At 43.7% G+C, this 27900-nt stretch overlaps 1 protein-coding gene across 1 annotated transcript in view; it reads right to left on the minus strand.

Moving 5' to 3' along the window:
• UBAP2L (ubiquitin associated protein 2 like) overlaps nt 1-27900 on the minus strand; it is a gene marked incomplete in the record, with an annotated part of 3970948 nt that overhangs the window by 291386 nt on the left and 3651662 nt on the right. The window contains 1 exon segment of the mRNA XM_044080639.1: nt 4290-4357. Coding sequence (XP_043936574.1) covers nt 4290-4357 — 68 coding nt within the window.

Raw genomic sequence — 27900 nt, forward strand, 5'->3', positions numbered from 1 at the left:
GGAAGCTCAACAAGAAAACCTTTTCCATTTGCTCGCATACAGTTTCCCAGTTGCAGTCTTATGGGATGAGACCAAAATGTGTCGCACTGCAGGGGATATGTTTGGAAGCCTGGCTAAGATTGGAAGTGGAGCAACCAAGATGTCAACATGAGAGACTGATTAGAGGGATGAAGTGTTCCTGACTGATGGGTCAGAAGATCTGGTACCGGGTCTAGAATCCAAGGCTCCTCCCGGAGATGGGGCCATAGAAAGGGGAACCAGATCTGACGAGGCCAGTATGGAGCAATGAGAATTAGACTGCAACTCAGCGATTTGGCTTTCTGTAGAACTTTGGGGATTAGTGGAAATGGGGGAAAGGCATAAAGAAGTCCAGGGGGCCAATCGTGAACAAGTGCATCCCTTGGGGACTCCCCTGGAGGGGGGATCAGGGAAAGGTAGCTGCTGCATTTGGAGTTCATGGACGTGGCAAGGAGGTCGCAGTAAGGCTGGCCCCACTTGCAAAAGATTTTGTCCGCAACTTCCTGTTTCAAGGACCACTTGTGGGGCATTAGAATTGCTCTGCTCAATTTGTCTGCTATCACGCTGGACCTCCCTGGGATGTGCGTTGTATTCAGAAATCGTTGAGAAGACACTGCCCAATGCCATACCCTTTGAGCCTCTCAGCACAGGAGGTAAGATCTGGTTCAGCCTTGTTTGCTGATGTACCACACCAAAGACATATTGTCTGTCTGTATTTCAATAGTACCTGGTGGAAGAGCTCTCTGGAATGCTTGCAATGCCAGAAGCACCAGTCTCATCTCTACGACACTAATGTGCAAGTGGTATTCGTGTTCCTGCCATGTTCCTTGGACAGTCTGCCCCAGATAATGCCCCCCCCCCCCAAATCTGGGAGGCGTCTGTGGTCACTATAGCTATAGGGTGAGGAAGAACAAATGGTCTACCTATCATTATCTGATTGGACTGAAGCCACCATTGTAGATCCTTCTTGCAGGTGTCTCTAAAGAGGATCTTGTGCAACATGGGCAACTCCTGCATGGACCACTGAGCAAAGAGTAGCCACTGTAATACTCTCATGTGAAGACGCGCCAGTGAGACTAAAATTATTAGCTACTGAATCCAGGACCTTGAGAACAAACTGCTTGTGCTTTCTTCCTCATAATCAAGATTGAAATCTGATGTTGAAGTGTTAGTACCTTTTTTGTGAGGCAGTTTTGTTATCATATGTTTTGTGTCTAAGTCTGCTCCTATGAAGGTAATATACTGTGCAGGCAACAAGGAAGATTTTTCATAAATTATAGTAATGCCTAGCTCTGAACATAGATGGATAGTGGCATCCCTTGCCTTGGTCAGTAGATGCTCGGTGGTGGCAGTGAGGAGCCAGTTGTCTAAGTATGGAAACACCAGGAATCCTAGCAGTCTCAGGTGAGCCGTGACTACTGCCATGCATTTGGTAAACACTCTGGGGGCTGTAGTAAGTCCAAAGGTCAGAGCTCTGAAATGGTAGTGACAGGCTCCCAGCTGAAAGAGTAGATATCCCCTGGATCGTCTGTCCATCTTTATATGGTAGTACGCATCCTAGAGATCAATGGAGCACATCCAATTTTCCTTTCCCAGAAAAGGAAGTATGGAGTGCAGCGCCACCATCCGCAACTTTGTTTTCTTGATGGACTTGTTTAGTCTGCTAAGATCCAAAAAGGGCCTCCAGTCCCCTGTTTTCTAGAACCTTGAGTAAATTCCGGATCCGATTTGGTCTGTGGGCCTTCTTGGGTGACTCTTTTTTCTAGCAACCTTTGAACCTCTAGGTGTTGCTTGATCCCTTTGACAGGGTGGAATGTCTGGGACTGATCTTAACATTGGCGGAGGAGAAGAGAACGGAATGTTGTATCCCCTGGATATAACTGACTGTACCACTTGCCTTGAGTGATATTTAGCCAGGCTTTTGGGTACAGTGATGGTCTGTCCCCGACTGCCTCCAGAGGTGGGCAGGCGGGTCTTCTTTCAGGAGCAATGGAAGGGCCTGCAAGAGAATATATCTGTCGACCTGATTCTATGGACCCCCTCTGCCATGAGGACGGCGTCTTCTGTTGTTGTTTCTCCCTCTGCCCCTGGGGCAAAATTCACCACGTGCGTCCAGCAAAGCTCCCTGGGATTTACAGAACCACATCTTCCTGCCCTTCTGGCCTTTGGGGTAAGGCCTGGTAGGGACAGAAAAATGTACTCCCACGGCAGATAAGAGTTTTGCCTTCTTGTTCGCACCTGGTCAGAGTCTCTTTTACTTCTGGCTCAAACAAGGACAGACCATCAAAAGGGGAACTGATGAAGGAAGACTTAAAAGGGCTCAGCAAACTCGCAAAGCCGCATCCAAGAATGTCTCCTGAAAGCTATTCCTGTGCCTGCTGCCCTACTTGCTCCATCGGCTGCATAGGAGATGAGCCTCATGGAGGAATAAACTATAGAATCTAAGGTAGCAAGCTGAGAGGAGACCTTATCTAACACCTCAGCAAATATAAAACCTTGGAGTTCATCTCCCAGCTCCTTGAGAAGATCCCTCTGAAGTCTGGTAAAATGGGTTAGGTAGTTCACCGACCGGAGAGTAAAGGCTGCTGAAGAGAACATACACTTCCCATATCTGTCCATCATTCGAGATTCCTTATTCAGTGGATGAACTGATGAAGTCTCAGCCATCTCCTTGGTGGCTGCTGCCACCTACATAGCATCTACCTGAACACCTTTAATCAGAAAATCTTTGTCTGCAGGGGCAGTAATAAACTTGTTTGGCCTCTTTGGAACAGGTTCCACGGATTCTGGGGAGCCCCATGCTTTTCGACTCACCAACCCAAGGAGCTTATCGAAAGGCGGACACCCCCCAGGAGGTGGAGGGTTGAGAACCGAATGCCTCCAGGTATACAGATTTTTCCTCGGAAGGGGTTTCAGGGAATAAAAGAAATAACTCTGGAGACGGGATAGGGATTTCTAGGCCTAGCGACAGCTACAGCCAACAGCAAAAGATTGCAACAAGCGATAAGTAGGGATAATACTAACACCAAGTCAATAACTATATTTCAATAAGAAAAACACTATACAGAGTGAAAAAAACAAATGAAAACTTTTCACTTAGCCTGAGCCCAGCGGAAAAGCACCCACTCAGCGGCAAACGAGATCTGGGTTACTTTCCTAGGGTATCATGGGATAGGGTTTAGCCTCAAGCCAGTGGAAGCTCTTGAGCTTTAGTAATAAGGCCGAATCGGAACCGATGCTTGGTTCCAAACCCAACCAGCAAGAATGAAGGCGAGATGGGACAACATAACATCAAACCTTTTATAACAAGCAACAAGATGGGAGGGAAGGGAATTTGATTAATGACCTTATTACTATAATGTCAAAAGGAGAGGTCTGACAGAAATCTTTTCTGAAAACATTTTCTTTTACTAACTCGTGTAAACAGAAGAACATCTATCTGGACAACATTAAATTAAAAATGAGGTACATGAAGACATGCATGATGAGGTTCAAGCTGTAGAAATCACATCTGGTAAATGAAAGGCAACAAATGAGATCTCTGGAAGTGAGGATCATTGTGGTAGAAACTATAGCTCTAAATAATCAGTAAAGCCAAATCATGACCAGTCCTGCATGTTGAAGTGGACAGACTGAATCATGTAAGATTCATTAGACTTCTTTTACTTTAAATTTTGCTCAGATATTCTACAACCTCAGAAACAGTTAATTACTTCCAACAGTAATGTATGGGAGGTCTCCCTCCTCATGGAGAACAGAGGCTAGAAGACAAAATCCTTTTAATGAGGAGGAGAAAAAAAAAACAAAAAAACAATCAACTTCTATTCAGTTCAGTAGGTTGTGACAAAAGTTCTTCAAATCAGAAGGTGGTCAATGGAATGATCTGTACCTCAGTTCATACACTTTCAGCATTACTACTGGAATGACATTCTATGAGAAGATGTTTATCGCACGCAGTAATCTATTCTGGAAAAATGCGGGGGATGAACAGTATCAGTCTATTTATGACTAGTGAAGAAAAAAACTCTTCTACTGTAGCTCTGCCAAGGAAAAGAAGGTGTTAGGTACAGATTTCCTTGCAGGGTTTGCCTTAATGGACTAATTTCAGCTGGTTACTACTAGTTTCTCTTCTGTAATAGACAACACAGTGAAATGTTGAGAAATCATACCTGTTGTTGGTTGTAAAAAATGCTCAACATTCACACAGAATGTCCACTATTATTGCATTCTTTACACCAAACTATGCAATAATGAAGAAAGGAACCACTGACCTGAGTTTTGGAGTAAACTGTGCCAGATATATCCGGTACTCCGGTGTTACTAGAAGTCACTGAAACTCCTGCAAAGACACAATTACATAAGTCTAGTCAGCAGAACTTTATATACTGCACACACTTTATGCACCTCAACATGTGAGATCCAACAAGGAAAAAAATGATAAGTTTTCGGAAACTTAAAACTTTGAAAAATATCTCAACAGACATACAATTCGAACAGCAGGCCGAACATGTTAAGACTTGGCATATGAAAACTTGAACAATGCACTGGGCAGCCATACAGGCAGCATCACACTTGGTGGAGTGCTCCATTTGTGAAGTAGGACAATCAGATTAATCTTGGAAAAATGAATCTGCATTCAGAAAAACACACCAACACAAACAAAAAAAAAAAGAAGGTAAGCAAACACTCTTAAAATGTGTCAATGGTGGCCAAAGACTTGAAATGCATTTCATAAGGCAAAAACTTTAATTACTTAAGAACTTACCATAAAATGTCATGGACTGCAACCAGAACAGTCCATCTATGCATGCTTCCATTCACTAGAGGGCACTCTGGAAGACTTCCAAAGCTATCTGTTTAGGGGGCTCACTTCCTCTTCTTCTCTGTCTCTCAGAAAAGGAAGTGAACAACAAGATGTGGAACCACCTTCTGAACTCATGACTATAAACAGTACATCCCATCCTAGGGAGCAAAGTAAGGATCCGCACCCTTCTGACAGCATAAGCTCATAGGCAAGCACTAGGCCATGTGGGTCATTTTTAAACTTGGCAAATTTCCCTTTTTGTGTTTAAATTAACACTTTGGCAATTACACAGCTATTTTTAATTACTTACCTATGCTAATCCAACATAATTAGAGAGGGAACCTGGAATGATGGAACCACCCCTTTCCCTCCCACAAATGTTAATTCTGTAAACACGGTTCACAAAATTTAGTCTTCCATGATTGGAAGCAATCTTTAAAAACTGTTCATACATGTGTGAGAAATTACCTTTTATTTTTCTATAAAGTTCCTGAATGCATAAAGATGATCTTTGAAAAGGAACTCTGTTCATTCTTTGGTAACAACCAAAAAAAATCCCTTCCATGTAGCCATATGTGATTTTTTAGTAGTCAGTTTCTTAGCCTCCTTTAATACCTGTTGCCCATCCTCAGAGAAAAAAAGTGTCTAAAAGGTATTAACATTCTATTTTCCAGGCTGTGAGATGAAGAATGAAGGTTGGGGTGGGCTCAGAGAACCCATGTCTTGCCTGGCTAGGTCCATCCTGTGAGGAAGCTTGTGGCAACTCCCTTGGCCATTTTCAAAAGAAGGCAGAACCGCTATTGCCTGTACTGAGAGTTTCCCATACTATTTTGGAAAGTCATTTTGGATCTTTACAAAGACCCAAGAGGAAAGAGTGGAGAACTTTTTTGTCATTGTTGTTAACATTTAAATCTGAAAATGCAATAAAATATAAGTTGGAAAAAAAGAAAGAGTGGAGAACTACACAGGAGCACTAACATTAATAGGAAGGAAGATGCAATTGTCTTCAAGGCCATTACGCAATGATGCCTGAAGCAGAACTTTTTAATGGTCTTTTGTGAATGGAGCAATTAAATCTACTTGGCATTACCTACAGGTGGGTAACTTCCTGGAAAACCATGGGATGTAACTTTCCATTTGTGGAAGTCTGTCATGGTCCCGTTCAGCTTACCTGCTCCGGCAGAATGAAAGTAACCTGTGTTAGAGCTAGTTTCCAGGCTACCACTGCCAATAACCAAAGAGGAAAAGATTTGGTCCCCCTGTTTATGTACCACATGATTATGGCATTGTCTGTGATAACTAACAGAAGTCCTGAAATCAAGAGATGGTTCAGTGACTTGAGATCATTTAATAATGCTATCACTTCTTTGATGTTTATGCATTCTTTTTGTCATGACAGTTCCACAGATCTTGTACTTTCACCCCTTTGGAAACAGCTCCCCAAGCAAAATAAGCAAAATTTGATGGTTACAAACTGACCAGGGGCTGCAAGAGGGGGGGGGGGGAGACAAAGGGAGACCCAAATTGAGAGAACCAACTTACCCATCAGTGAATTTCCCTCATGACAAAACTCAGCACCAACATGTGAAAGGGAATTGTGCTGGTGTTCAGTCCAAAGAGATTTAAGGAACCACTGAATTCTTCTTTTATGTAATCTGATTACAAGAATCACGAGAGTTGTAAAGATCACAAATCCTAATCCTGGCTGGAAAATATCAGGAATTGTTCATTGTAAAGGTCCACTTTGCCTGGGGGAAGGAAGGCCCTCATGAGGGATGTATTTACAAGACAGCTTAGAAACACTATCGTATGAGACCGAATGAGGGATTTTTTTTTCTACATTTAGTTGAAAACCAATGTATAAAAGATTCTTGACAAAACTAGTCTTGACACCCTAAATCGAAGCTGCAAAAATAAAGCAGTCTAAACAAGGAAAAATGTGTGTGCCCTGTAACTTGTAGTACGCTGCTACTGGAGTTAGACACTGTTGGAGCTATTAATCAAAAAGGTAAAGCAGAAAAGTGAAAATGTTAACCAGACACACAAAAATCTTAAAAAGTGTGAAATGGAATGTGATTATAGGCATATTTTAAGTCTACAGTGACTAGAAAACTGAAAGGAGGAATGAGCGGTAACTTAAGCAAACATCCGCTCTTTCAACTGCTGCTTCAAAGGAAGTTTAAGAACGTTTTTTTTCTTTTGTGAACGGTTTATTTAAAGCCTTTCAGTCTCTACAGTCAGGGACCTTCTCCACAGTCAAAAAGAAGATCCCCTTCCTCTTCAGATACTGGTGTAAAGGAAGAGTGAGCTTGGATTATGCCTCACAGTTTTTTACTCCAGATAACTGGGAATCAGAGTAAACAAAATATTTCTTTAAATTATCAAGCAGAATAATTGTCCTTTATAGACACCATTGCCAGAAGAAGGGAGTTATTTAAGTGGGAACAGAAAGAAATTTCTGAGGTCCAAGAGAGATATTATTGAAGGTTGATTCTCTTCAACCAGTGGCACTCCTTCCAGTTTTGGCAGCTGTGGATGATGCCTTGAATGTTACCAGCAGTTATCCAAATAGCTGTTCTCAAGCCCCCAAGAAATCTGCCAAATTACACAAGGTTCCTTAATCTCCTAAGTTTCTTTTTAGAAATCCTACATACATACATTTATACAAATATTTCAAGTACGTGCATTAATACCATTTTAGCCTGCCAATATACCAAAATTAGAAGTTTTTTACTTACCATAACTTGGCATCTGTTTTGTCTATTTTCATTCTTCCTCACGAAGGGGTCTAGGATCTGATCCTCGGATCTGACTCAGCCACATATACAAGACTTAGGATTCAAATCTCAAGATCCTCCCTCTACACATAATAACCTAGTCGATTCCAAACTCCTCAAATCGAGTTTGCTCCCTTACTGCCCACTGTGTTACAGAGAGAGAACAGACACAAGAAAAGGCAAGGCTCAAACCAGGAACATGAAGGTTCCAATAACATCCAAAGATCCTTCAAGGAGTGACAGGGCCTGGGGATGGTTGGGAGGGAAGGTGAGGAAGAATGAAAATGGACAACACAGATGCTAAGTTATGGTAAGTACATTAACTTCTAAATCTGATGCCCTTTTCTGTTCTTCCTCACGAATGGGTCAGAGTCCCCAGCTATGTAACTCTCAGAAGGCTGTCAAGGAAGGACATGCAGGAGCACTGTCAAACCAAAAGAAGCTCTGCTTCTGCAGACCATGTCTAATTTGTAATGATAATAAAGGTACGAGTCTTTGACCAAGGAGCTGCAGTGCAGATGTCATCAATGGAAGTTCTTGAAGAAAAAGCAGATGAAGTAACCACAGATGTAGTGGAGTGAGTTCTAGGAGGACAAGGCAACTTAAGACATTTTTGAGAATAAATCAGTGAAATACAATTGGTGATCCATTTGGCTTGGGTAATTTTGAAAACTGCTTGACCTGAGTAGGGAAAAAAAGACACAAAAAGCTGATCAGACTTCCTGTACTGTTTTGTTCTGTGAAGATAAAAATATAACTGTCTATGAACATCAAGCAGGTGCAGCATATATTCGACTTTATTCGTAAAGTTGGTGAAGAAAACTGGCAATTGTATGGACTGGTTAATGTTAGTCTCCTTGGCCACTTTAGACAAAAAGGAAGGGTTGGCTCGTAAAGACACCCTAGTCCTCATGGAAAATATTGTACGGAGGCCTAGCCAATAAGGCCTGGAGCTCAGAAATTCTTTTTTCTGAAGTGACAGCTACTAAAAATATTGTTTTCTTAAGAAAGAAATTTCATCTCTCATTTGTCTGCCAGTTCAAAGGGTTTCTGAGCTAAACTTTGAAACCTTGAAGGACCACCATCAAATCCCAAAGAGGTGAGGGGATCCTTAATTGGAGGTCTAAAGTAAAAGATTCCCTTTAGGAAAGCTTTGCATAATCTAGAAGATGCCAGGGATAGTGATTGATTTCCAGAGTGGAAGTTGGATATGGCTACCAACTGAAATTTTACCTTACCAAAACTAGTCCCTTCCTTAAAGAGGGTAGTGAGAAAATGAAGAAAAGTAGGTGCTGAAAACGGGTCAATATTCTGACTGGATGCCCAGACAGACAATCTTTTTCATTTACTTCAGTACACTTTCTTGGTGGAGGTCTTCTGAGAGGCCAAAATAATGTCATGAACAGGGGAAGCAAGCATGGACCATCTTACTATCACTGGAAGTGGAGAAACCATGCGTTCAAGCTTCAGGGCATGGCGATTGGGATGCTGACTTTCTGATGGATGAGATAAGAGATCATGAGTGGGCTCCAGTATACATGGAAGATATCTCAAGTGAGACCAAAGGAAGGGGAACCATACCTGTCAAGGCCAGAAGGGGGCAATGAAGATGACTTAGCTCTTCAGCCTGCTTGCTTTCTGTAAAAACTTCGGGATCAGAGGAAGATGCACACAGAGGAGACCAGGGAGCCAATCGTGAATCAGAGCATCCCTCGGTGACTCCCCCGAAGGGGGGATCAGAGAAAAGTACTTGCTGCACTTGTTGTTGAGGGAAGAGGCAAACAGGTCGCAGCAAGGCTGGCCCCAGCATTTGAAGATCACATTTGCTATGGTTTGATTGAGGGACCACTCAAGGAATCAGGATGGACCTGCTGAGTCTGTCTGCCAGTGCACTGGTTTTCCCCAGTATGTGCATTGCGAGAAGAAAGTGGTTTGAACAGACAGTCAATTCCCAAACCCTTAAGGCCTCTCTGCACAATGGGTAGGAATGGGTTCCTCCTTGTTTGATGGTGTACCAGACTGCTGGCGTGTTGTCTGTACGGACTGTAACAGTCCCTAAAGGCAGAACATCCTGAAAGGCTTGCAACGTCAGGAGGACTGCTCTCATCTCTAAGACACTGATATGCAAGTTGGTTTCTGAAGAGGACTACATGCCTTGGACTATCTGCCCCATGGAATGCCCACCATCCCAGTTGGGAAGCATCCGTGGTCACTGAGGTTACTGGCGAAGGAAGAGAAACGGTCTGCCCAGAAACAGGTCATCTGACTGGATCCACCAGTGAATATGACGTCTGCAAATTGGAGTGAGTTTTATGGGAAATGAGAAAGGCTGGGAAAGAACGGACCACTGAACCACCAGAGTCCACTGAAGGATACACACAAAGAATCACGCTAGAGTGACTAGAAGAATGGCAGCTGACACTGACCAAGAGCTTGTAACACTAGTTTTGCAGGAGGGGATGGATGAGACAGTAGGTCCCGCACCGGATTTCTCAATGTTGTGATGCGATGAAGAGGTAATCATATCACTTGAGTCATAGTATCCAACCAAGTTCCTATAAATTACAGATTCTATACAGAAGTCGGCTTCAATTTGGCAAGGTTTATTGTAATGCCTAGGCAGTTGGAGATCTGAAGCAAGTAATCCCTGGCTTGTAGAAGTTTATGCTTGGTTGAGGAGGTGAGGAGCCAATCGTCGTGGTAGGGAAACGCTTGGAATCCTAAGAGTCTCAAGTGAGCTGCCATGCATTTGGTGAACACCGTGGAGGCTGTAGCTAGTCCAAATGGTAGTGCTCTGAAATGGCAGTGACTGGCTCCCAGCTGAAAGTGGTGTCTCCTGGAGCACCTGTCTATTCTGATGTGATAGTACACATCCTGGAGCTCTACAGAGTACATCAAAGCATCCTTGTGCAAGAGAGGCAGGATGGACTGAATCATAACCATTCAGAACTTTGACTTCTTTACATACAGATTCAAACTGCTTAGATCCATAATTGGTCTCAGGTCCCCTCTTTTCTTTGGCACTAAAAAGAAGCGCAAGTTCCAAATCCTATCTGTTCGTGTGGGACCTCCTGGATAACTCTCTTGTGTAGCAGCTTTTGAATTTCTTGAGCTGCAAATTCCCTCTGACTGGGTTAAAAGTCAGGGAATTTCTTCCTTTGGAAAGGAGGTGGAAGGGAAAATGGTATGTAGTAACTTCTGGATATGATACTTGGTACCCATGCATTTTTTGTAATATTTGTCCAGGCATCAAGGTGCAAGGAAAATCAACCCCTGACTGCTTCCTGAGATGGAGAGTTGGATAACGCTTCAGGAGCAATGATAAGGCCTATCCGAAGGAGGAGTCTCTGAAGTCCTGGTTTTGCAGAACCCCTCTGCCTCTGGGGCAACATTTGCCATTGAAACCTCCTTCTCTGCCTCTGGAGGAAGTATCCCCATGCGAGTCCTGAAAAGGTTCCCGAGATTTCCGGAAACACATTTTCTTATCACCTTGCTGGTTCCTACAGAATGGACGTGGAGGGGCAGCAAACTTCATTCCAACGTTAGGGTCTTTCCCTCCTGCTCGCTGCGGGTGAACGTCTTTCACTGATGTTTCAAACAAGGAGGATCCATCAAAGCAGGCATTAACAAAAGATGCCATGAAGGGTTCAGCAAAGATGCATAGCCTCATCCAGGCATGTCTCGTAATGGCTATGCCTGAACCAGCTGCTCGTGAGGTACCCTCTGCTGTATGGGAGATCAGCCTCATTGATTAATTGGCAATAGACGAAAAGAGTAGCCAGTTGAGGAGAAACTTTCTTGAGATCCCCGCCGACATGGTCTCAGTGGGATTTTGCAAGCTCCTTGATCAAATTTCTCTACGTGAATAAAATGTGCCAGGTAATTTAACAACCCCAGTGTGAATGTGGCTGAGGAGTAAATGCACTTTCCATATCTGTCCATCGCCCTGGATTCCCTGTTTGGTGCGTGGACAGAGGAGCTTTGCTCAGCTAGCTCCTTTTTAGTGGCTGCCGTCACAACTACGGCATCAACGGGGACTCCCTTGCTCCAGTGGGGGCGGTTTGTCTGAAGAAGGAACTAAGGATTTATCCGGGTGCTTGGGAATGAGCTCTACAGTGATCGGTTCCTTCCAAGCCTGTTGGGAAACTAGAACAACAAGTTAATCCTTTGGGGGGGGGGGTCAACCAAGACGTAAACGGGCCAGCCCTGAAAGCTGCCACAAACACCTATTCTTCAGAAGGAGCTTGGGAAGACCAGCCACCCTTCTTGTTTGAAGATTTCCAGGATGTCCCCAAAGTAGACATCATCAGGTGGCAATCAGAGGGATCGTTCTCCCTCATCAAAATCGGTGTCTTCTGTGACAGACTCCATAGGGGTGTGTGTGTGTGTCTCCTCTTGCATGTTTTCTTCCGTGGTACCTCCTCCATGGGGTGTTAGGGGGAGGTGTTGGAAGAAGGAGGAATCCCTCTGGGGAATGCATATAGAAGCTACATGCATATAGAGGCTTCCTGGAGTTGGCTGACCTGGAGGAGCAGAAATGATGGTCTCAGAGCTTGGACCCAATGAGGGGCGAAGGGAAGGATCAGAGATATACGATGACAGATCTCTATGCAAAGAAAAGGCCCTTTCTGCTACTTGGAAGGCTGACTGACCTGGGGATACCTCCCCACCTCCCCTCATTGGAGCTGAGGCAGCCAAGAATGAGAGGTCAGGGCCAACCATGGATACGAGTCCTCTGAGAGAATAAGACCTAAGCTGTCAAGAGCCAATGCACCAAGGGGAAGGGATGGTTCAACAATGTCGGAGATAAACCCAGACCCTCAGACTCGTCTCGACTTCCAGATTCTGAGACCCGCTCTGATCCAACTATATTGGAGCCTACATTGGATCCTGAGACTTGTACCACAGGTTATAAGGGAGAATGAGACAGTATTGGCTGGGCAGCTGTACTCACGGATCTGAAAAGGGATGGAGTTGGCAGGACCCCCATCTGAATCTGAGCCCTGAGAAATCTCAGCATCATCCTGTCCATATCTGCCTCTGTCAATCTCACAGAAAATCTGGATGAAGCTGAGGAAGTAGGCTTAGAATGTTTCTTTGGGGTTTGAAACAGTTGGGATAGCAGAGCCAGAGAAACTGGCTTTAAAATAAACTCTGGAGATCGGCTTCTGTCTGATCCGAGGGTCTGGGATCAGAGTAGGATGTAGATGGTAATGGAGAGCTGGCTACGGTATAAAGAGGCATGTGGATCCGAGTGAGGAGTGGCATTTTTCAGATCAGAAGAGGTCAGATCTGAAGTTTTCTTGTGCTTTTCGGACAGCTCCAACGAAGCCCTCAGAGACTTAGGGAGGGCTCATTTCTTTGACTCTACAAGAGCCTTGAGCTTTAGAGGGGAGTTTGAACCCCAGAAACGGAAGAAGTTGGAAGCAAGCCCTTGAGGACTAATTTTAAACTGGTCTGAGAGGGCCCCGGGGTTGAACGTGGCCCAGACATCGCATGAGGATTTTAAATGTTCCGGCCCCAGGCAGTATATGCACTTCTTGTGGGCATCAGAATTGGGAATCTTATGCCCACAAGAAGTGTATTTCTTAAACAGGTGGGTTTCTCAGACATAACTGTAACAAGAACAGAGAAACTTCAAAAAGTACAGTTGTGTACTTACCATAAATGTAGATGTTCGAGTGTATTCACTGTTGCAGTCATTACAATTGGGTTATCCTGCTGGCAGGCTACCCACAGTCGGCCTGAATTCCAAAGTCTAGGTCCGGCGTCGGTTGCTGTCGCCTCCTCCCTGACGTCAGTGCGCCAGGGGTATAAAAGATGCAGCCAACGCCATTTTCTTCGGTTTTTCTTGCCCCAATTGTCAGGTGCCTCCATAAGGGTAGGCTAAAAATATGTCAAAAAAGCATGCATGCACAAAGGTAAATTTTTCCTTAATCTAGAAGCAAATATACCACATAGGTTGTATAGAATAGAAAAGTACAGATAAGTTCCAGCAAAGATAAGGGGGATGGCGGGTAGGTAACCTGGACTGCAACAGTGAATACACTCGAACATATACATTTATGGTAAGTACACAACTGTGCTATGTTCATCGTGTTTCACTGTGGCAGTCATTACAATTGGGTTGAATCCTAAAGCTAAGGTTGGGAGGCTGGAGCTAAATAGGATTAGGAGTGGCTATGAGGCTCTGCAGAACTGCAGTGGCAAAGCCTGCCCTGGATTTAGAGTAGAGTGGTAAGTGATAGTGCTTTGTAAAAGTGTGCACTGAACTCCAGGTTGTAGCCTCTAAAATGTCTTTGGTTAGTACTCCTCTGAGGAAGGCTGCTGATTTGGTTGAATGTGGCCTAATGCCCTTAGGCACTGATTTGCCATGTTGTGAATAGCAGAAACGAATGCAGTGGCTTATCCACTTTGAAATAGTCTGCTTTGAGATAGCCTTTCCTTGTGATCCTGCAGCATATGCCACTAGTAATTGCTCAGTCTTTCTGAAAGCTTTGGTTCTGTCCAAGTAGAAGCGCAGCTGTCTGTGTATGTCCAAAGAATGCAGAGGTCTCTCACCCTTATTCTGTGGGTTTGGGTAAAAGGTAGGCAAATGAATTGTTTGGTTAAGGGCCACACTGCACACTACCTTGGGCATAAATGTCGGGTTTGTCCTCAGAGAAACCCTATTTGGATGGAAAATGATAAAAGGTTCCACAGCCATGAGTGCCTGTAGCTCTGAGACTTGTCATGCAGAGGTTATTGCTAGGAGCAGAGCTGTTTTCCATGATAAAAAATTTATATCAGCTGTAGCGGCGGCTCAAACGGAGGCAGGGTGAGTTTATCCAAGACATAATTGAGGTCCCATGCAGGTATTGGTGATCTCCTTGGAGGGCTTAAGTTTTTGGCTCCTCTGAGGTACTGCCTTAATAAAGGATGAGAAAAAACAGGCGGCTCTGTATTGTAATGAGCTGAAATGGCAGAGGCATGAATCTTAATTGATGAAAAGGATAGGCCTTTGTCCAGCATCTCAGTTAAATATTGCAAAATCTGGGGAATATTTGGTACAGTCATGTCAATCCCTTGTGCCTGGTTCTAAGTACAGAATCTCTTCCATTTTTCAGCATAAGATTTTCTGGTACTAGGCCTCCTGGCCTCCAAAATAACACCCATCACTGCTTTAGAGAGAGGTGTGTTTTGAATGACTACATTATCCGCCATGCTGCCAGATTTAAGGTCTTGAGTTGGCTGTGCAGGATATGATTGTTGTATTGGGACAGTAAGTGAGGAATTTGAGGTAATGTCCAGGCTGGGTATTGAGACAAGTTCCTTAGGATTGGGTACCAGTGCTGGCGGGGCCAGTCTGGAGCAATCAGTATCTTTTTGGCTTCTCTTGTCTGACTTTTAGGAGTACCTTGGGGAAGAGAGGCAGTGGAGGAATGGCATATACTGTTAAGTTTTTCCAGCTGAAAGAGAGAGCATTCACTTTCCATGCTTGCTTGTGATAAGTCCTTGTGTAGAATCTCTGCAGTTGGCAGTTGTGAGGGGAGGCAAATAGATCTATGTCCGGGCATCCCCAATTTCTTGTTATGCTGAAGATTTGCGGATCTAATTTCCACTCGTGGGGATCCATGAGGTTTCTGCTTAGTTCGTCTGCCAGAGTATTTCTTTCCTGGCAGGAATTGTGCCTGCAGATGTACTTGGTAAGTCAATGCTGTGTCCCACAAAGTCATGGCTAGTCTGCATAGGGGGTAGGAATGAGTGCCTCCCTGCTTGTTTATGTACCACATGACTGTAGTATTGTCCGTCTTTATCAGTAGTTGTCCCGGATGAAGTAGATCCTTGAAGGCTGTCAGGGCATACTGAACAGCTAGCATCTCTTTTTGGTCGATATGTAGATGCATTTGGCTTGCGGACCATGTGCCCTGAATACATCTTCCTGCCATGTCGGCCCCCCAGGCATAATCTGATGCATCTGTTGTTAATATCTGCCTGGCTGTGGGTAAAGCGAATGGCTGCCCCTTGTTGTGGTGACAGGCCTTCGCCACCATCGAAACCCCTGTTGCAGGCAGGGAATGAGGGTAATTATTGTTTCCAGGCCGTGGCAATGTTGAGTCCAAACACTTTTTAGATACCATTAAAGTATCCTCATATGCAATCTTGCATATGGAATTAGCAGAATGCAGGATGCCATGAAGCCCAAAGCCTGCAGAATTTTTCTTGCAGATAACTGGGTCTTTGTTGCCAACATTTTGAAATAAGTAGTCAGTTGCCTTTGTTTGTCTAGCGTGAGATAAGCCATCTGGGCAGTTGTATTTAAGCTTGCACCCAGGAATATTATCTCTTGAGAGGGTACTAGTTTTGATTTCTTTTCGTTTACTGTGTACCCTAGGCATGTTAGTAATCTTTTTACAAATGCCAGATGCTGTAGTAGAATGTCCTTGTTCTCTGCTTGAATAAGGCAGTCGTCCAAGTAAGGATATATTTGTATGCCTCTTTGTCTGCAAAATGCAATTACTGGAGCCAGGCATTTTGTGAAGACCCTGGGCGCAGTAGATAAGCCAAAGGGCAGTCCAGTGTATTGGTAGTGCATTGAGCCAGCTATGAATCTGAGGTAACTTCTGCATGACTGTCTGGTTGAGACATGCAGGTATGCCTCTTTTAGGGCTAAAGTCACAAGCCAAGCCTTCCTGCCCAGCATGGGCAGAAGCTGCTGCAGAGTCAACATTTTTAATCTTGGAATATCCAGATATGTGTTTAGAATAGATAGGTCCAGTACTGGTCTCCAGGCTTTGTCCTTTCTGGGCACCAAGAACAGTCTTGAGTAAAATCCTTGTCCCTGCTCTTGCTGTGGTACTTGCTGAATGGCCCTCATGTCCACGAGGGATGACACTTGCTTTTGTGCCTCTGCCCATTGATTTTTTGGCATGTCTGGCAAACCGTTTGCCCTTGGCAGGGTGTGAAAGTGAAACCTGTAGGCTTGCGACACTATATCCAAGACCCATTTGTCTTGGATTATTACGTGCCAATTTTGAGAAAACAGTGCTAGTTTTCCCCCTAAAGGTGCTGCCAGAAGATAAGTGCTTGGCGCAGGCAGGGGGAAGTCATTGGGACTGTTTCCTGTATGGCTGTGATTTGTCTTCTCTGCTTTTGGAGGCAGAAGTACCCCACTGTTTAGACCTGTATGAGCCTTGGGGTTGGGATCTGCCTCTAGGGTGTCTGTATCTGCCTCTTTGTGGCCTGTCTGACACTGGAAAGGACCAATTCTTTGCAGGCCAGTGCCTGCTAAATCTTGGTGGCTGTACCTGTAAGAAATCCTTGACTGTTTGCATAGATTTAGCTTTGTCCTCCATTTTCTTCAACACCTCTTCTGCTTTAACACCAAACAAGGTATCATGCTGTAATGGAGCATCTAATAATTTTGCTTTAACATGATCAGGCAGATTCTGTTCCTTTAACCAAGCATGACAGAACCCGTAACAGCGGCCCTGCAGGAGGCCTCCAGAAAATTAAAACCACATTGCAAAGTATGCTTTCCCACTTGTTCAGCTGCATGCAATAAATCCTGCATTTCTTTGTTTTCTGCACATTCAGAATTTATCAACATTTTCTGTTTAAGCAGTGACATAATATATTGCTGATATTTAAGCATATGAAACTGACAATTTAAAGCCCTTATAGCCAAGGTAGCAGAAGTGTAAATCTTTTTTCCCCATCTGTCCAGTGCCCTAGAATCCCTGTCAGAGGGGGTAGGGTTTTTTGCAGTGGAAGCCTTGACCCCTTTGGGACCCTGAGAGATAGTTTCTGGGTCAGCAGCAGGGTTCTTAAAAAGAAATTTATGTGAATCAGGAACCCTGTAGTATCTATCTGGCTGAACAGGAGCTGGAGGTAAAGAGTCAGGAGTCAGAATGGACTCTGAAAATACATCATCTACAATGTCTAACACATGTGGAATAGCAAGGGGCCTGTGCTGAGGCAGTAAAAGGAAGTCTCAGAGTCTCTTCTAAGATTCTGAATAATCTTGGCTCTCCCAGTGGAAATGCTCCCTAATGGTATGCAGAGTTTCCCCAAAAGAATAATCCTCAGGAGGAGAGGCTGAAGGGATAGATTCTTCAGCATCAGAATCTTCATAGGGAGGAAGAGAGTATTCCTGATCAGAAGAGGAATCAGAAGAAATGGAAACCTGATCTGAAGATTCATATTCTGTCTCTTGCCTAGGCCTCTTATCAGGAGGGGGATGGGAACCCCTGATCAAAGAAATTAGGTCTTCAGCCATTTTAAGCATCTGTTTTTTAGGCGTGGAGGCCTGTCCATGGGGCTGTTGTACTTGTTTCTTTGTCTTTAGAAGTGCTTTAGTCTTTGCCTTTGAAGCCGAAGTCGTTTTAACATATAACTGTGTAGGCCTGAAAACATCTCAGAAGCCAATGCCTGCTCAGTGACTCCGGACCCATCTGAGGAAATAGTTTCTGAGGTTCCAATACCTTGAGTTTCCAGCGGCCTAGTCGGCTCCATGTGAGAGTCGGAAGCGGCCTGCGGCTCTAAAGTAGCGGGCGTCAGGGGCTGCGAAAGTGCCTCACTGAGAACCGGTGACTGGCTTAGAAGAAGCCCCGTCATCAGTTTTGGACCTCGGATGCCTGTCCTTTTCTTTTTCTTTGCGTTTCTTCTGAATTGTGGTGGTCAGATGGCTATCTGACGACATATTGTAATTAAATCTTCTGCCAAAATAGTGAAATGCAAAATCGTACCGACGCTTAATAGTGTGTTGGTTAAATCTAGCACAAAACCGACAATTAGCAACGTCGTGATCAGGGCCTAGGCAAAGAATACAGTAAGAATGGAAGTCCTTATGAGGTATTTGCTTCCCACAAGAAATACAATTATTAACTTTTTCTGACATCGGTCTAGAGCAAGAAAAAAGTTTCCCCAACAGGGTACTTAGCTTTTAATGAAGACTTCGGATCTGAAATTCGAACACGAAAATCTCAGGAGTCGGCCGACTGGTACTTGCGAACTGCTTTTGCTTTGGGCACCGTGTGGCAAGAAAGACTGAAGAAAATGGCTACGGCTGCATCTTTTATACCCCTGGCGCACTGACGTCAGGGAGGAGGCGACAGCAACCGACGCCACACCTAGACTTTGGAATTCAGGTCGACTGCGGGTAGCCTGTCAGCAGGCAATTGTAATGAATGCAACAGTGAAACACGATGAACATTTTAACAATGTATGACCTACACGCTCTAAATAACCCAAACTGTCACACTAAAGAAGTTATACAAAGAAAAAAAATACTGTAACTCTGTATACTCGAACACACAAAAGGCTTTTTTTTTACATTAGTTTAGAGCTATCAAAGTAAGTTAAAGAGTTAAGACGTGCCAAAAAGGGCATGAGAGGTAAAAATAACGGCAGTGATATAACAGAAAACAAACCCTAATGCCAGCTACTACTTAAAAGACAATAAGACGGAACAGGAAACAGAAATTTTAATATTTTAGTAGTAATAGTAACAATCTATTGAATTTTAACAAGACAATACAAAGAAAAATTAACTCTCACTGCTAGAGATCTGAAATCGCAATGGTGGCAAACGAGATGTGAGGAGTTGGGGATGGAATGGGGCATTATGGGTAGAGGGAGCAGTTTGAGATTTGAATCTGAAGTCTTGTATATGTAGCAGAGTCGGATCCGAGGATCGGACCCTAGACTCAAATGTGAGAAAGAATGAAAAGGACAACATCAGATCAGTTGTTCCCATAATAAGCGTCCAGGCTGTTCCTAAAAATATCTAAACTTGTGCTTGCTTTAATGTAATTTGGCAGTCTGTTCCATGCATCAGCTGCTCTCTCACAGAACCAATTCGTACACTTCTCATTCCTACAGAATTTTCTACATAGGTTGTCTGATGATTCTCTCCTACTTTTTGATAACCCCAAACATTCCCAGAGGTAGTTCTCTCGAAATGCCCTATATACTTGAATAAGATCTCTTAAATATAGACATGAGACACTGTATAAGTTCAGCTATTTCAGTCTTTCATAACAATGGAAATTTTCATATCCATGGATGCTCTTAGTGCATTTCCACTGTACTCTTTCCAGTTAACTCATGCTTGTTTTCTTTTAAGGTTTCCATATTGTTATTCCATACTGAAATTTGGGTCTAATATAATTAACAATGACTTCATCATTTCTGATTTCCTAGACTTTATAAACCTTTTTATACAAACTATACTTCTAGAACTAGCACTAATCAACTGGTAAATATGATTAGAAAAACTCAGATGAATCTACCTATATACCCAGGTCCTTAAATGAATCTACAGCTTCAATCACTGTGTGCTATATTAAATATTCACCTTTCAGTTTATGTTTCCAAAATCTTATATGCCTAGCTTTTGATGCATTTATCAGCATATTATTCTCCTATGCCCAAATGGCCAAATTAGTCAAGTTCTTTTGCAAACATGCCCTATCTGTAAACACATGTAATCAGTTTACCCAATTTCAGGTCATTTGCAAACAAACTGGAGAAGTCCTCAGAGCTGTTTGCGCCCCCCCCCCCAAAAAAAAGAAATCACAATGAACCATATCTATCAATTTTTGCAACACCTTTGCCATACTTTTAGCCATTATAGACAACTAGAGGTTCTCCTGTTCAGTTCTTGGCTGGAGCGCCTTCTGTGTGGAGTCTGCATGTCCTCCCCGTGGTCGAGTGACGTATAAAGGCATGCAGGTAGGTGCATGCGTGAATGGGTGTACCTTCTTTGAAGGTTGGGCATCGGGCTGGCAACTCGGCTCCGTAAAAATCCAGTGCCAATCATTAGCAGACCGGAGTACCGCTGCAGTGACACCTAACCGGGAAAAGCCGAAAGACATTACTGTTAGACAAATACTTTAGAATCATGGTTTAAAAATGAAATGGGCCTATATGAAGCCAAGTCTGGGTCTGAGGGATCTTTACCATATTTAGGTATTACAGATACTACAACTTTCTTCCAGGACATTGGTGTTACCCTTCCTTTTAAAATACTGTTAAACAAAACCATCCAGATCTTTATCACTTTCTTTTCTCCTTGCACTTCCAAGCTTCCACAGGAATACCATCTATTCCTGGAGACTTTCCTGCAGACTGATCACATGTCACAGTTTTCATGTCACCTCTTTCCGTCTTAACTGATAATTGTTAGACCACCAGTAATACTGGCATACTTTGACACTGAGAGACCAGTAATGAGGCATCAAAACAGACCTGCTATGTTTGTCTGCAATCATGTTGGTTTTTGCCAGGATGTGCGTTGCTAGTAGAAAGTGACTGAAAGAGATCGCCCATTGCCACATTCTCGTTGCTTCTCCACAAAGCAGATTAAGACCTGGTTCCTCCCTGTTTAAGACCTGGCTCCTCCCTGTTTGCTGATGTACCAGACCACTGACATACTGTCCGTCTGAATAGCAAATGTCCCAGATGGAAGAATAACTTGAAGGGTCTGCAATGCTAGAAAGAATAGTTGTGTAAAATCTTACCATAACCACATATGTCCTTCTCTTCTATATGCTGCAGTATTCATCACATAAGGGAGTCCACCTCCGGCTGACTCATACGTCCGGCCAGTATCCAAAAATCTACACGCTACTGCGAAGTACGTGCTAAGCCGCACATCATCATGCGTACGTCGGGTATAAAGCGGACGTCAGCATGCACCTACCTCAGAACTGTATGCCGCCCAGCACCAGCCTGAGATCCTAGCTGAGAAACATATCAGCAGGAAAAAACTAGGCAAGCATCAAGGGGAAGGCAATGGGGGGGGGGAGCAATACTGCAGCATATAGATGAGAAGGACATCTATGGTTGTGGTAAGATTTTACACAACTATTCTAAGTCCTTCTATAGATATGCTGCAGTATTCATCACATAAGGGAGAATGCCAAAGCTCAAGCTTGGGACAGGTTGGGAGGATGACAAGCAGATGTTTTTTTCTACAAATCCATGAAGAATTGCTGAGGTAAACCTAGCTCTGGACTTGAAGATGGTGGCAACCTTGTAATGTTTAGTGAAAGTATGGACAGAGGACAAAGTGGCTGCTCCAGCATACAGCCAGTGTCCAAACCTTTAAAGAATGCTCCCAAAGAAGAGACTGCTCTCGTAGAGTGAGCATTCACTGGAGAAGTAAGACTCTTACCATTAGACAGATGGCAAAAAGAAATAGCTTTAGAAATCCAGTAGGAAATAGTCTGCTTGGAAACTGATTGACCCAGAGCCCTTGCGTGGTAAGAGACAAACAGACATTCAGTCATGCATACAAGTTTGGTTTTGTCAAGATATTATCTGAGTTGTCTGTGCACATGCAAGATGTGCAAGATTCCCTCACTGGGACATTGAGGGGAAGGAAAAGAAGGTAGGTTACTAGACTGATTAATGGACAATTCATTAACCAGCTTGGCCATAAAGGAAGGGTTAGTGCGCAGGGAAACCCTATCTTTATGAAAGACAGTGAAGGGGGGATTAGACATAAGGGCTTGTAACTCTGAAACCCTTCTGGCAGAGGTAATGGTCACTAGCAAAACAGTTTTCCAAGTGCAATGCTGCAGGGAAGAAGAGCCTGCTGGTTCAAATGGTCCCAGTGTAAGCTTCTCTAAAACAAAACTGAGATCCCAAGGAGGAGGAATTGGTTTCCCTGGTGGTCTGACATGAAGGACGCCTTTTAGAAACAGTTTAACCTCTAACCTGGAAGCTAATGGTGGAGAGACAGGCAGAGAAGCAGCTGAAAGGTGAGGCTTCACCAAAGAGTAGGACAACCCAGCCCTCATCGATCAACAAAGACAGGAAAAGACCACTGGAACATCAACGGACAGTGCTTGTAGGTCCTTTTTACGACACCAGATGGAAACCTTTTCCATTTGGAAATATAGGATTTCCTAGTAGTGGGTTTTCTGGCCTCCTGCAGAGCTTGTAGCATGTCTTCTGGAAAGAGGTGTCTATAAGGGATTAAAATCCTATCACCCACACGGTCAGGTTCAGGATTGATAGTTGTAGATGTACTAGGGCCCCCTTGTCCTGTGTGAGTAGATCTATCCTGTGGGGTAACTTGTGATGACTGCCCCTGGTTAGGTGAAGCAGAAAGGGGGAACCAGTGCTACCTTGGCCAAAATGGAGTCACCAACAAGATTTTTGGCTGATCCTGCTGAATCTTCAGTAGGACCTTTTGTAGGAGAGGCAAGGGGAGATGCATACAGAAACACCCGCTTCCAAGAGAAAGAATGTCCACCTTCCAGACCAGGTGATGTGGGATCCTGGCACAAAACTTTGAAAGTTGTCTGTTCATGGGGGAGGCAAAGATCTACCTGAGGCATACCCCAGTGATGGATTAGGTTCAGAAATACATCCCTGTGCAACATCCATTCGTCGGACTGGGTCATGGACCTGCTTAGACAGTCTGCCACTATATTCTGACCCGAGGGGAGGTAAACTGCCTGAAGGGTAATTTGGTTTTGTAAGGCTAATTCCCAGGTGAGTAGGGCTAGTCTGCATAGAATGTAAGACTTCACCCCCCCCCCCCACTTGTTGATGTACCAAAGAGCTGTGTTGTCTGTGTACCACCTCAGCACTCCCGGAAATAGGTTGCCTTTTAAAGACTTGGAAGAGCAAAAAGTAGGGCCCTCATCTACTTTACATTGATATGTTCCTGTGCCTGTTTGGGAGATCAAACATCTCTGACCCTCCAGGCTTTACGAGTTGCACCCCAATCTGTGTCTGAAGCATCTGTGAATAGCTCTAGGGAAGGAAGGTGTGGTTGTAAGGGTAGAGCAGGGTTTTTGGTAACCTGTAGGATCCACCAATCTAGTCCCCTTCTTATGCAAGGGAGGAGTGGGATCAAGAACTCTAAGGGATGTACGTGTTGCATCCAAGCAGGTCTTAGATCCCAATGAAAAAAATACCTAAAACCACTGTTAAGCCAGAAGACGAGCCTTAAAACAACTCTTTAGCGTTAATGTAACTTTACTTCACGCTTTCATCAATAGCAATAGACTTCTTCAGAAATGAAATATACGAGCTTAAATACTTGAAATAAAATCATCTTACCCTATCACAATAAAAATACAATTAAAAAACACATCCAATGTTAATGGCTGCTCTATTTAACTCTTTAGCATCTAAACTCCTTTAGCCAACCTACAGTCCTTCAGAAAATATTTAATATTTATGGTGTCATTTAAACCTGGTGGTTGGTTTGTCTGCCTCTAATCTTACTTGCCATTCAGTTTCTATTTGCTCCACCTTGATTTTTATAATATCCTTTCCTTAAAACATAAGATATGTGTTCTACCACTGCAAAGAGAAACTTCTTACAATTACTACACCTAACAGTATGTTTATATAAGGCATTATTTTCATTCTTTGCTTTAATATCATAAAGATGTTCCTTTATCCTGGTGCCCAACTTCCTAGTGCTCATTCCTATATAATAACTTGGACAGCTTAAACACAAAGCTATGTATACTATCTCTTCAGTCCGGCAAGTACATCTTCCAGGCATTTTTATAGTGTACTGTAAATGTTCTATCATCACATAGGGCCGAACTTCGTATATAAACCTATAAGCAGCACAACTATTGCACTTAAAAGTGTCTTTATTTTTGTTGGTATGTCGAGCCCCAACTTTATTGTGGTCATGTTGTAACATTTGTTTAATGTTACTGTTCTTTTTATAAACAAAGAAAGGCCGTTTACCTAGGATGTCAACTAGGTCTCTATTCCCCTTCTATAATCTTTCAATTATTAGATATAATATTTCTGATGTCAGTACTCTCTACAGACATTTCTATGGCATATCTAGCCCTAGCTGTTTCCTCTGTAGAATTTATATTATCTTTCTGCTGAAATCCTTTAACTAAGATGGGTTCAAATTGTTCATATCTCTTGGAAATGATTTCCTGGGCATTTTTATTTAACATGTCTACTCTTTAGCCTCTTTCTTTAAGCAAGTCAATAATAAAGTTTACCTCTTCTAAAAAGTCATTATCTTCACTTGTCATCCTAGAGGCTCTAATAAACTGGCCTATGTGTACGTTGTTTTTTATAAAGTTAGGATTACTTCTATGGTGAAGATAACTGTTGGAAAATGTACTTTTATGATGGATTGTACTTACAAATTTATTGTTACTAGTGTTCCAACTTAAATGTACATCTAGAAAACAAAGTGTGTGTCCTTCACCTCCTAATACAATTTTTAAGAAACTGGAACTATTATTAATACTGGCTAAGATGTGATCGGTGTTACCGAGTTCTAGTGGATCTTTGCTTGTAATAAACTAATCAGCAAACCGCAGATAAAAAACTATGCACCCCAACCTGTATCTGAAGAGTCTATGAATAGCTCTAGTAAAGGAAGAGGTGGTTGTAAGGGTAGACCAGGGTTTTTAGTAACCAGTAGGATCCACCAATCTAGTTCCCTTCTTGTAAAAGGAAGTAGTGGGATCAAGAATTCTAAGGGATGCGAGTGTTGCATCCAAACAGCTCTTAGACACCATTGAAACATTGTGTGGAGTTTTGCAAAGGGAGTCATGGGGATGGGGAGACGTAGGAAGTCCCTGGCTGACAATGACTATAGGGGAAGAATGCCCTGAAAATAGGAAGTCAGGAACTGCACCTTCTCTGTGGGTAGAGAGCCTAACATTTTGTCTGTTTGAATCCTGCATCCCAGAAAAATGTGATCTTACAAAAGGGTAGAGAGGACTTCTGGAAGTTTATGGTGAACCCTAAGCTCTCTAGAAGGGCAAAAGTGAAGGAAATATTTTCCTGACGAAGTCCTGGAGATTGTGCCTGGATCAAAAGGTCATCGAGGTAAGGGAAGATTTGAATTTCCTGCATCCTGCAGAATGCTATGACAGCAGCCAAGCATTTTGTGAAAACCCTTGGTGCCGTACAGAGACCAAAGGGCAAAGCACAAAACTGAAAATGCAAGAAAGCAACAGAAAACTGTAAAAATCTCCTGAACTGTGGGTGAATGGGGATTTGAAGATAAGCATCATTTACGTCTAAACACATCATGAATGGCTGGGGAAGAATGAGAGGGAGAAAAGAAGGCAAAGTCAGCATACGAAAAGATGGGACCTTGAAAAAGGTGTTTAAATGGTAAAGGTCCAGCATGGGTCTCCAAGGGCCATCCTTCCTTGGGACCAAAAACATCCTGGAGTAAAAAACCTTTTTTGCTGGGAAGTGGGAACCTCTTGGATAGTTCCCTGAGAAAGCAGGTCTGAGATGACCTGAGGAAAGAAGCTCAACTGATCTTTGTGGGGTGGTGGGATGCCTCTGAATGAGGGATAATTTTTCCCAGACCATGAAATACCCTGTTTTGATGATGGAGCGGACCCAAGCATCCTGAATGATCAGTTTCCAAGCAGCAAGAGATAGGCTGAGATGAACAGACAGGGGAATGGATGGGCCTTGGAGGCTGGTAGTCACAGGCTACCCGGCTTAGGTTGGGACTGAAAGGACTGCTTTGGAGCAGCAGCAGTAGCAGACTTGGAAGAGGCTGGCTTTCTAGGTCCCCTCTTACTTTTAGAAGAGGAGGAGGACAGGGATGGTTTCCTTACAAAGGCAGTCTTAACTGGGTAATTCCTTCGGAAGCGTGGTACTGGAGATACAAGAATATGTTTTAGGTCCTGTAACTCCTTTCCCTTCTCCTGTAAAGTTCTGAATAGTTCTGCTGCCAAATTGCCAAAAGGCCTCATTACCTAGGGGTGCGTCCATCAATTTGACCTTGAAATCCTCAGGCTAAGATTGCATCCTGAGCCAAGAGCATCTTCTTAAGACCGAGCCAGTGGCAGCAGCCATAGCAGAAGTATCAGCAGCATTACAACTGCACTTGATGGAGTTCCTAGTAACTTGTGCAAATGAACAGAAGGTAGCTGCCAACTGGGATTTAGCTGGGGAATCTGAAATGTCTGCCAAAAGTTTCCTTGCATCAGCAAGAACAGCCAGGGAGTACTTTGCCATGTGGGTCTGATAATTAATTGCCTAGAAGGCCAAAGTGGCAGAGGTGTAACCCTTTTTCCCTAAATGTTCCATGACCTTAGTCTCCTTATCCAAGGGTAACAAGGAAGTGGATGGGAGCAATCTGAAAGCTTTATCCATAGAAACAGATATGGTAGCTGGGTCAGCAGAAGGAGCCTTGAATAAGAACTTGGAGTCCTCAGGCACCTTACAGAACTGTCTGGACGCTTAGGGTCAGGAAGCTGAGGCAGGACATTGTGAAGCAGCTGAAAAGGCATCGAGAAAAGGAAGCAGGACTGCAGGGACTGCAGAAGAAGGGGAATCCATCTGCATGAAGTCATAGTACCTCTTCTGTATGTCAGAAACTTGGAGCAGTCCCACTTGAAACAAATCTTTCATTCTGAGAATGGTCTCTCCAAAGGAAATATCCTCCTCAGGGGAATGTGTACCATTAGATTCCTCCTCTGGGGAGGCATACCCTAGGGGGGAAGCCATCTGTGTGGAGTAGGCCAGAGACTCCTCTCCAAAAGAATCCTCCTCTTCTGAAGAGATGACAGCAGCTGCCCTTTTAAAGGTAGTTGAAAGGGAAAAGACCTGCAGAAGAAGAACAGAAGGAGAAGATTGGCAAAAAGCCATAAACGCATTAGATAGGCTTTGCGACAAAGCTTGCCAAATAAGAGGCTGCTGTGGTGGAACAGGAGAAATAATATTTTGTTTTGGCCTTCTTGTTTTTATGGTGAATGGTCAGCCGACATTCAATGGTATCTGTAAGCATATCTTCATGCACCATAATTTGTGTGATGCCACAAGGTCCTTTGGAGACAACGAGCTTGGGTTTCACCTTTTCACTCAGATCAAACGCCTGCACTTCCCTCATGGACATGTCAGTGGACTCCGGGGTTTCCCCTGTGGTACCCGCAGAAGGTACATCCCACCACCTCCAGCACAGCCTCCAGGCCTACATTGGCCTCAATTGAAAAAACGGAAGACAGGGCAGAGCTGAAAGTTCAGGCCATGATTTCTTGGCCTTTTTTGGTAGGGGCACGTCCAAATGACCTGATGTCACTTCCATCTCCTGTGCTAGGCGCTCAATGCTCTGGTTTTCAAAGTACAGTTTGTGGGACGTTAAATGACTCCTGAGGGTCTTGGGGATAAAGGACTTGCAAACAGCACACTTGGTGTGGTCGTGGCCTGGGCCTAGACAGAAAAGGCAAAAATCGTGGGCATCTTTATGTGGAATATACCAGCCACACTGACACTTGCCCTTCCTCTTTCTAGCTGACAGGAAAACACAACAAACAAGCAGCAGCAAAAAGTCTAATAAGAAAA

The sequence above is a fragment of the Protopterus annectens genome, chromosome 8.part0 (assembly GCF_019279795.1).
Source record: "Protopterus annectens isolate FY-2018-M chromosome 8.part0, PAN1.0, whole genome shotgun sequence".
NCBI lineage: Eukaryota > Metazoa > Chordata > Ceratodontiformes > Protopteridae > Protopterus > Protopterus annectens.